This window comes from Mastacembelus armatus, chromosome 18, assembly GCF_900324485.2.
Source record: "Mastacembelus armatus chromosome 18, fMasArm1.2, whole genome shotgun sequence".
NCBI lineage: Eukaryota > Metazoa > Chordata > Actinopteri > Synbranchiformes > Mastacembelidae > Mastacembelus > Mastacembelus armatus.
The window spans coordinates 235,908-246,834 of record NC_046650.1 but is presented as its reverse complement, the minus strand read 5'-3'; the positions used below and the strand labels follow the sequence as shown (position 1 = coordinate 246,834).

Below are 10,927 nucleotides of genomic sequence, written 5' to 3'. Positions count from 1 at the left end.
GGATGAGAAGTAAATTAGACATAACATCAGATAGGATGTGCCTGGTGTTTTGGTTGTTGAACTCTGTCTTCATTTCAATTTTTTGGTAAGTATAAATAAGTAGTTGTTGTTTGTTTTTGGGTTTTTTTTGTTTTTGTTTTTTGTTTGGTGTATATGTATATGTACTTTGTGTATTGTGTACAGTGACAGTGTCCTGAGTACGAAAAGCCGCCTGAGATCATTTGTGGAAACCTAACGGTGCTAACGAAGCAGTGGTCTCGTGGTCGAGAGAAGTAGTACTCAGTTGGGCCGGTTGCTCGGGTGTACTCCATACAAACCGGTTGGCTGTCACTGCTGTATATAATGGTGGATGACGAAAGAATTAGAGAATGTGGAGGAGAAGGAGGCTGGTGTGTCACTCTTAAGTGGCAATGGGTAGAGGCACGTAATCAATTATTGAGTGGTATTCTCGAACAGGAACGGAAAAAACAAAAAGGTAAGTATCAGCAGAAATATGAGGAAGTGATCAGTAAGTACGGATTGCATGACGAGGATTTTGCGGATTTGGCAGCCCTCCTGATGCAGGAGGATCAGAGAGCATTGAGGGAAGTTGAAGAACTAAAGAAGACAACAGCAAGTGGAATAATGATGAAGAGGAAGTGGAAGAAGGAAATGGAGGAAAAAGAAGCTCACAGACTGATGGTGCATAATATGGCACTTGCGGTGAGAGCGATGCAGGCTCGGACGGCAGTAGGTGATAAGAAGGAGACAGGTAAGTGTGCGAAGAACAGAAAGAATACGGAGGCTCGTCCGTCCCCCCCTGAAGCGCCCCCACCACCACCTCCTATCCAGGCCCCGGTCTGGCGGATAAGGGGAGGAGAGTTAGATGTGGAGGAAGAAAGGGAAGATACTGGGTATTTATTGGGAGATTTAGAGCAGTGGAAGATGGAGGTAGGGAGTCGGACATCCACACCGTTAGAGGCGGAGGGCCGACGTACAGGGAGTGAGAATAAGGCCAGTGTAAGGGACGAGGGAACAGTAAGTCAGAAGAAGGTGGAGCCATTTCAGGTGAGACAGGATAGGGAACGTAGGGAGAGACAGAATCAGTGGGATAGAGAGGAAGAGACATTGATTGACTTAGGGATAGATGAGGAAGATGTAGTGGAGAATGAGAATGGGCAAGAGGGGGTGGGGGTCACCCTGACAGGTCAGCTGCAGGTGCATGAGCCACAGCAAGCACCCAGATATCTGTTGAGAAGCCATGCTCCAGCCCCACCCATACAAGCGCCCCTCTTGATGAAAGGGGGAAGGCACCAGTACAGACCATGGTCATTTGCGGATATGAATGGAATAGTGGAAAAACTCCCACATCCTACAGAGGGAGGAGGTAAGTGGTTAAATAAGTTTGAACAAATTACACAGGGACAAAAAGTGGCCTTAGGTGACTGGAGAGCTCTGATGGGACAGGTACTCTCAGTTTGGGATGTCAATCAAATTGAAGAAAGTGCTGGATGCATCCACTCACCAGACTGCACCCCATTTATTGAGTTGGCTACTCAAATTGGAAAAGCAATGCGTGTAAAGTTCCCAGCCCCGGCGGGGGCTGCGCACCTTCTCACATTTGCCCCTAAAGCAGGTGAGAGGCCAACTACATATCTTAATCGATGTAAAGACGAATGGACTAATTCCGTGGGGGTTCATCCACATTCAGAGAAAATTCAGGAGGAACTTTTCCGGAAGGCGGTGCTGGGAGGAGCCCCTAAGTCCGTGAGAGACAGCATGGCAGACAATCCTGATATACCTGGGAGTAACTCAGCGGTCTGGGAAAGGCACTTTCTCCATCACATGCAGAGAGTGCAGGATGAGGAAGATCAGGAGAATTTGGAGGTCGAGGAGCTGAAAAAGCAATTGTTGAAGTTACAGCTGGGAAAAGCCAGGCAGGAGGTTAATCAGGAGAAACTCAAAGACAAAAAAGCCAAACAACTGGTGCAACAGCCGGCTCCAGTGCATGCTGAAACTCCTGACCAGTTCCCAGCTCCTCCTTGGGTTCCATCACCACACCACCACCCTCCACCAGTAAATTATCCAGCAGTGAATTATCCAATAAATTATGGCTACGCACCGCGTGGGGGATTCGCTGGAGGATACGGGGGCGTCCCAAGAGGATGGTTCATGGGTGGAACAGGGCGAGGCAGTGGCCTGATATGTTATGGCTGTGGCCAACCTGGTCACATCATCAGAGAATGCCCAATGTATTACCAACGTCCTCCAGGCGGCCCACAGAGAGGAAACAGAGGCCGTGGACATGGAGGTCCACCCAGAGCTACACATCAGGCTCCTAACCCGAACATGGCACCACCTGGTCCAGTAGGGCAATATCCCCTCAGCCAAGCGGAGGGGAACCTGTATTGACGCGGCCCACAGAGAAGACCTGACATTGGGAGGGCAGACCCAATGATCACAGTCCAGGTCGAGGATAAACAGCTGCCTTTTTTAGTGGACACAGGGGCCACCTACTCCACCTTAAACACCAAGGTGGTGCGCACGGAGATGTCATCAGAAGCTGTCGACCTAGTAGGTTTCTCTGGGGTACCAACAAAGCTGCCCACTTACCATTCCTCTTCGTGTCTCAGTGGCGACACAGACGCACACACATCAGTTTGTCTGTTCTGAACATTCCCCCACTAACCTGCTGGGAAGAGACTTGCTTATTAAATTGGGAGCTTCAGTTTTGTGCTCCCAGGAGGGAGTGGTTGTGACTTTTCCAAATGGCGATTCACATAACTGCTCTGTGAATGGATTGATGAGTAATGGACAGTGGCTACTGGCGGAAGACCGGGCCACACAAGCGCCCCATCCAGGGGCGGACATATATTGGGGCTTATTACGACCTGAAACCCCCAAAGGGGGTGGACTATTCTCCCTGTTCTCGTCCTGGAAGCCCTGGATCTCTCTAATAGCACCCTACGCTCCTCCAACGGACCCCCTGCATGTGACTCTTTTCTATGATCGAAATCAGACGGATTGGTATCAGTCCATTTTTGACTCCAAATTGGAAGGGAAAATGTGGGATATTAAAACCACGTCGATTTTGGTGGGAACAGAGGGTGTGGTTGGAGTGGTGGAGCTTAACGAGGACCAAAAGGTATGGTATGAAATGGGGCATGAAGCTTGCCCACATGTGTCTCTCTTGCTGCATCCCGAACATCAGGCTAAAGATTTGGGCCCAATGACTAAAACCCTGCTGTCGGCCATGGACTGGGCTCCCACCCAGTTGCCGGACGTGTGGTTCTCTCCAACTCACAACGCTTACAAAATTAATCGGGAAGCCAAAGATCAGGTCTTATTGGAACATCAAACCATCACTCGCCATCATGGCAGGGAAAAATCTGATCATGAATTCGTTCCCCAGATGTTACAGGAACTGCCTGTTTCATTATGGTCGACGGGTCCCACAGACGTGGGTTTCTGTCATGAGTTGGAGCCTATCTCCTTCTCAGTTAAAGACACATTTCCCATCTGGCAACCTCAGTATCCTCATAAACCAGTTGCTGAAGAAGGTATCGCTGAAACGATTGACGGGTTAAAGCGTGTTGGAGTATTGGAGCCTTCCACTGCGGCCTGGAACACCCCAATACTCCCGGTAGAAAAACAGTTTCGGATGGCACATGATTTGCGGAGAATTAATGCGTTAGTGACGACACCAACTGTCCCCGTTCCAAATCCTTATACTGCCTTGGCATCACTATCCCCTGAGTATCAGTGGTTTTCTTGTATTGACTTGGCAAATGCCTTTTTCTGTTTGCCATTGGCAGAAGAATGTCGTGACATTTTTTCATTTATGTTCCGAGGCGAACGGCTGCGATACACCAGACTCCCACAGGGTTTTCTCTTGTCACCTGGCCTTTTCAATCATGCGTTGCGTCAGCTCATGGAAGGTCTGCAGCTTCCACCTAACGTTGTTTTGGTTCAATATGTTGATGATTTGCTTTTGGCTGCTGCCACTCCTGAGGACTGCCTGGAAGGTACGCGTCGCGTGCTGTTTAAGCTCCATGACATTGGCTTTAAAGTCAGTAAATCTAAGTTGCCGACAGGTTTCTTTTTTAGGCCATTTGATATCTGCGTCTGGCTCAGGGCTGTCGCCCCAGCATCGAACTTCCATTCTTCATCATCCCAAGCCCATGACAGTTAAACAGATGTTATCCTTTCTGGGCCTTACGGGGTTCAGTCGTCATTTTATCCCGGCATACAGTGAGCATACGGCTCCTTTGCGTGCTATGATCCAGCAAGCGGGACCTAAAAATTTAACAGCACCCCTTGATTGGAATGAATCTGCCAAACGCTCCTTTATTGACCTCAAAGGAGCTTTGTCACGTGCTGCTGATTTGGCTATTCCAGACTACTCTCAGCCGTTCTTTCTGGATGTTTCTGAAGCTGAACACACGGTAAACGGTGTTCTGTTCCAGAAACAAAGGGGGAGTAGAAAAGTACTTATGTACATCAGTATTCTGCTCGATAACATGGAAAAACGACATCCACCATGTACCAGGCATGCGGCAGGAGTGGCAAAGGTCATCCAGAAAACTGCACACATCGTAATGGGACATGCGCTTACCGTTTTAACGACGCACAGTGTGGTCTCATTTGTTAATTCGGCTGCCTTCACCATGACGTCTTTGAGACAGAGTAGGATAGCGAAAATCTTAGTCAGTCCACACATCACCTACACACATGAGGGCATCAACATGGCAGAACAGATGATGGAGGGTGAGCCCCACCAGTGTGAGGAAAGAATAATCAGGGAGATCAAAATCAGGCCAGATCTTAGCAGTATGGAGTTAGAAGGAGAAGCGGAGATGGATGCTGTTACAGGCATCCCACTGAGGGACTGAAGGCAGGATATGCAGTTATCAGGGAGACAGAAGAGGGATTTGAGATTCTTAAGGCAGAAAGGCTTAGGGAAAGACCATCGGCCCAGCTAGCTGAACTGAAAGCAGTGATCGAAGCACTCAAATGGGGAAAATTCAATTCAATTCAATTCAATTTTATTTGTATAGCGCCAAATCACAATACAAATCATCTCAAGGCACTTTACAAAAACTAAAACTAAAAACCCAACAATTCCCTTATGAGCAAGCACTTGGCGACAGTGGAGAGGAAAAAACTCCCTTTAACGGAAGAAAAAAACCTCCAGCAGAACCGGGCTCAGTTTGGGCGGCCATCTGCCTCGACCGGTTGGGGTGAGTGGATAGAGCAGAGAGAAAAGAACAGCAAAAATAAACAACAAATAGACACTGCAAGTTGGTGGGGCCAGTAACTGCACATCAGCGATAAACAGCTCCAGGACCAGGGACACCTGCAGAAGGTACAGAGAGAGAGAGAGAGAGAGGGAGGGAGAGAGCACAAACTAGGGGAGAGAGAGAGCACAAGGTTAGTAACATTCAATGGTGGAATATACATGAGGTGGGAGAGAAGGGGGGGGGGGGTAGGGTAGGGGAGCTCAGTGCACCGATGGTCCTCGGGCAGTCTAGGCCTATAGCAGCATAACTAACTAAGGGATGGTTCAGGGTTGCCTGAAGCCAGCCCTAACTATATGCTTTGTCAAAGAGGAAGGTTTTAAGTCTAGCCTTAAAAGTACAGAGAGTGTCTGCCTCCTGAACCCAGGCTGAGAGCTGGTTCCACAGGAGAGGAGCTTGATAGCTAAAGGCTCTGCCTCCCATTCTGCTTTTGAGAACTCTGGGAACCACAAGTAGGCCTGCACTCTGAGAGCGAAGTGGTCTATTGGGATAATATGGTACTATGAGGTCTTTAAGGTATGAAGGAGCTTGATTATGAAGGGATTTGTATGTGAGAAGAAGGATTTTAAATTCTATTCTATATTTTACAGGGAGCCAATGAAGAGAAGCCAATATAGGAGAAATATGATCTCTCTTGCTAGTTCCTGTCAGGACTCTGGCTGCGGCATTCTGGATTAATTGGAGGCTTTTTATTAAGATATTAGGACATCCAGATAGTAATGAGTTACAGTAATCTAGCCTTGAGGAAACAAACGCATGGACTAGTTTTTCTGCATCATTTTGAGACAGGATGTTCCTAATTTTGGAAATGTTGCGCAGGTGAAAGAATGCAGTTCTAGAAATTTGTTTTATGTGTGAGTTAAAGGACATGTCCTGGTCAAAAATAACTCCAAGGTTTTTTACAGTAGTGCTGGAGGCCAGGGCTATGCCATCTAGAGTAGCTATAATTTTAGAAAAGTTATTTCTGAGATTTTTAGGCCCAAATATAATGACTTCTGTTTTCTCCGAGTTTAAAAGTAAAAAGTTACTGGTCATCCAGCCTTTATGTCAGTTAGACAGGCTTGAAGTCTGGTTAACTGGTTTGTGTTAACAGGTTTAATAGATAGATATAACTGAGTGTCATCCGCATAGCAGTGGTAATTAATAGAGTGCTTCCTAATGATATATCCTAAAGGAAGCATGTACAGGGTGAACAGAATCGGTCCTAGCACAGAACCTTGTGGAACTCCATAACTAACTTTTGTTCGTGTGGAAGGTTCATCATGGACATGAACAAACTGGAATCTGTCCGATAAATAGGATTGGAACCACTTTAACGCTGTTCCTCTGATACCAATCACATGCTCCAGTCTCTGTAATAAGATGTTGTGGTCAATGGTGTCGAATGCTGCACTAAGGTCTAGGAGGACAAGTATCGAAACAAGTCCATTATCTGAGGCTAAGAGAAGATCGTTGGTAACTTTCAACAGTGCTGTTTCTGTACTATGATGTGCTCTAAATCCTGATTGGAAATCTTCAAATAGTTCATTCCTGTGTAAGTGGTCTGATAGCTGCTTAGCAACAGCTTTTTCTAGGATTTTAGAAATAAATGGCAGGTTGGATATTGGTCTATAATTAGCCAAGACACCTGGATCAAGACTAGGCTTTTTGAGTAAAGGTTTGATTACTGCAGTCTTAAAGGCCTGTGGTACGTAGCCTGATACTAGAGATAAATTTACCAAGTCCAATAAAGATGAGTTCATTAATGGCAGGGTGCCTTTAAGCAGTCTAGTCGGGATGGGGTCCAAGAGACACGTTGATGATTTCGATGAAGCAACTACTGATGTAAATTCAGAGAGATCTATAGGAGAGAAGCAGTCTAAACATAACTGAGGTCCTACAGATGATTCAAGAGCTACTGTAGTAAAAGATTCATTTATTGCAGGTATAGGAAGCATCTGCTGAATTTTATCTCTAATAGTTGTGATTTTATTTGTAAAGAAACTCATAAATTCATCACTGCTGAGAGCTAAGGGAACACTGGGCTCAACGGAGCTGTGACTTTTTGTCAGCCTGGCTACAGTGCTGAAAAGAAACCTGGGATTGTTCTTATTTTCCTCTATTAGTGATGAATAGTATGCAGTTCTGGCTTTACGGAGAGCTTTTTTATATGTTAGTAGACTGTTTTTCCAGGCTAGAAAAATTTCCTCTAAGTTTGTGGAACGCCACTTCCTTTCCAGCCTTCGTGATGCCTGCTTTAAGGTACGAACATGTAAATTATACCATGGGGCTAGTCTTCTCTGAATCACTAACTTCTTTTTCAGAGGGGCTACAGAATCAAGCGTTTCACGCAGTGAGGTTACAGCGCTGTCAACAACATGATCAATTTGGTAGGGAGTAGGATTAAGGCAGCTGCCCTCCATTATGTTTATACTTGGCATAGATGCAAATAAAGATGGAACCATTTTCTTAAATTTATTAACAGCGTTGTCGGATAAACATCTGCTGTAGTGGAATTTTCTTCCAGACGCTGCATGATCCATCATTTTAAATTCGAAAGTTATTAAAGAATGATCTGACAAAACAGGATTTGGGGGGAAAATTATTAGATGTTCAATTTCGATGCCATAGGTCAGAACAAGATCAAGGGTGTGATTGAAACAGTGGGTGGGTTTATTAACGTTTTGAATGAAACCAATTGAATCTAATATAGAATTAAATGCAATGCTGAGGCTGTTATTTTCAACATCTACATGAATGTTAAAATCTCCCACTATAATGACTTTATCTGATCTAAGCACTAAATCAGACAGGAAGTCAGGGAATTCAGTTAAAAACTCTGAGTAAGGAACAGGTGGACGGTACAAAATGACAAGTAGAACTGGTTTTTGTGTTTTCCAGTTTGTATGTGAGAGACTAAGAGTGAGGCTCTCAAATGAGTTATAACTGTTCTGAGGATGAAAGTTTAATAATAAGTTTGAGTGGAAGATTGCAGCTACTCCTCCACCTCGACCTGTGCTTCGAGGAACATGATAATTTTTATGACTGAGGGGGGTTGATTCATTCAGACTGACATATTCATCCTGCTGTAACCAGGTTTCAGTAAGATAAAGTAGGTCAATTTGGTGATCAGTTATCAAATCATTTACTAACAGAGATTTAGAAGAAAGGGACCTAATATTTAATAATCCACATTTGACAGTTCTGTTTTTCTGTTCAATAAGAGGAGTGGTCTTAATTTTTATTAAGTTTTTATGAATAACTCCTCTTCTGTTAACTTCTGATTTATTTGATTTATATGTTCGAGGGGCAGACACAGTCTCTATGTGGTTTGAAGGGGGCGGCGGCTCTAAGGAAACTGCAGAGAAGCGTTTTAGACTGAGTCTCTGCATCCCGGTCCCCACCCTGGATTGTCAGGCTTTAGGTCGGCTAAGAAACTCGGCCAAATTCCTAGAGATGAGAGCTGCACCATTCAAAGTGGGATGGATGCCATCTCTCGCTATCAGACCGGGTTTTCCCCAGAAAGTGGCCCAATTGTCTATGAAGCCCACATCGTTTGCTGGACACCACCTAGACAGCCAGCGACGGAACGACGACATGCGGCTAAACATGTCATCGCTGGTCAGATTGGGGAGGGGTCCAGAGAAAACTACGAAGGGAAAAGGATTAAGATCTACACAGACTCAGCCTATGTGGTAGGAGCAGCCCAGACAGAACTTAAGCAGTGTGTCCTAACAGGATTTCAGCAGCCTTTCAATAGCCTATCAAACATGAGGAAGAAATGAGAGAATTGGCAGAAGTACTGATGGGACCACAAGCGGTGGCCATCATCAAATGTAAGGGACATGACAGGGCCACAAGCAGAGTAGCGTGGGGGAATCAGAGGGCAGATGAGGAGGCTAAGAGAGTGGTAGGTTATCAAGCACACATGATGGTTCTCACTTCAGGGAGGGGGGTAACGGACATTCTGCCCCCGCTGACCAGCGCCCTGATCGAAGAAGCACAACAGGAAGCCTCCCCGTTGGAAAAATCAGTATGGAAGCACAGAGGAGCAACAGAAAATGGAGGACTATGGAGAGCACCGGATGGAAGACTGGTTTTGCCACCAAAACTAAAAGACAGTGTTTTGGCTGAAGCACATGGATTGACACACTTGGGACATAAGCAAATGGATCGATATCTTTCACATTGGTGGCATCCGTTTCTTCCAGACATGACTCGGCAGTACGTCCAGGCTTGTGACATCTGCCGAGGACATAATGTAAAGCCTACAGTAAGACCACAGGAAGGCACTTTTCCCATTAATACAGGACCAGGAGACGAGGTAATTATTGATTTCACAGATATGGGAGAACGAGTGGAAGGTAAGAGATATTTGTTGGTCCTGGTGGATGCCTACACAGGTTGGCCAGAGGCATGGCCGGCAAAGAGTGAAGACAGCAAAACTGTTATCAAATGTTTGACTAACCATTACATTCCACAGCATGGGTTTCCTAGGAAGGTCAGGTCTGACAATGGAACTCACTTTAAAAATGAGGACCTGAAAAGGGTTGAAACAATGCTAGGCTTAAAGCATGCATTTGGCACGGTGTATCATCCACAATCGCAGGGAAAAGTGGAGCGCATGAACCAAACTCTGAAAACTAAATTGGCTAAAATCTGTGCACAGACAAAACTTAATTGGATACAAGCGCTCCCTATAGCCCTACTAGGCATAAGGGGGGCTGTAAATCGGGTTACAGGGTTCACTCCATATGAATTGTTGACAGGGCGCCAGCTCCTGGGACCAGGAGCTGGACTAAGGTTTGAGGAGCCTCCTAGGAGAGGCTATAGGCCGTATTATGATCAACTAAAGGCTCTTGTCTCAGCTTTCTCCACACAGATCACAGAAGCAGCAAAGGGAACAGGAGACGCAGGAGCAGGGCCTCATACGGCCGAGTGGGTGTTGCTGAAGGTCATCAAACGCAAGTGGTCGGAACCGCGCTGGACGGGACCGTTCAGAGTGGTGGAGAGGACATCTCATGCAGTGAGACTGCAAGGGAAAGGTGATGTATGGTATCACTGGAGTATGTGCACACCAGCAGATGAGCCAGGTAAACAATTAAGTGACATCAAAGAGGCTCTTGGTGCTGAGGCAAACACAGAAGGGGACTCAAAATCATAGGTGAGAAGGTTTGAAGTTTGTTGTTTCAGTGACGGACAGAGACACAGAGTGAAATAAGACTTTGAGTCCAGAAAGACTGTTTGCTAAACCATACCGCCAGCATTTTTATTCTGATTTTATGGTTTTATATCTTTATACTTTTATATTTTTTGCTACATTTGTATTGCCTGCTTTTTCTATAATCGAATCAGTGTGTTTTTATTAATCTCACAGTAGGGCAGCATGGATTTGCCATATAAGAAAATAACCATAGTTGCTGTAGTAGGTCTTAGCCTAATGATAGTGTTGGGAATATTTTCTTGGGAGAAACATGAGAGTGACCAGACCACTGAGACGAGAGGTAAGAGATCTGTGAAAATCAGTGATTACTGTTTGCTCAATTACGGAGGGATTGAGCTGACGTATGTCAGGGGCTCTCCGACTACTTTTCAATTTGACCTGTGTTCTGTCATCTCCTGCGGCAGGTACCCGGCGGCGTGGAGAGGGTATGATCGTTATCTGTGTGGCT

General features: G+C 45.7%; 1 protein-coding gene across 1 annotated transcript; it reads left to right on the top strand.

Moving 5' to 3' along the window:
- Positions 1-342: 342 nt before the first annotated feature.
- Positions 343-10,453, top strand: LOC113145145 (uncharacterized). The gene is given in 6 exon segments (XM_026331549.1): positions 343-2,346; positions 2,404-2,580; positions 2,582-4,065; positions 4,067-4,830; positions 4,833-4,984; positions 9,016-10,453. Coding segments are annotated over 6 exon segments (5,985 nt in total). The 3' UTR covers positions 10,420-10,453.
- The last annotated feature ends 474 nt before the right edge of the window (positions 10,454-10,927 follow it).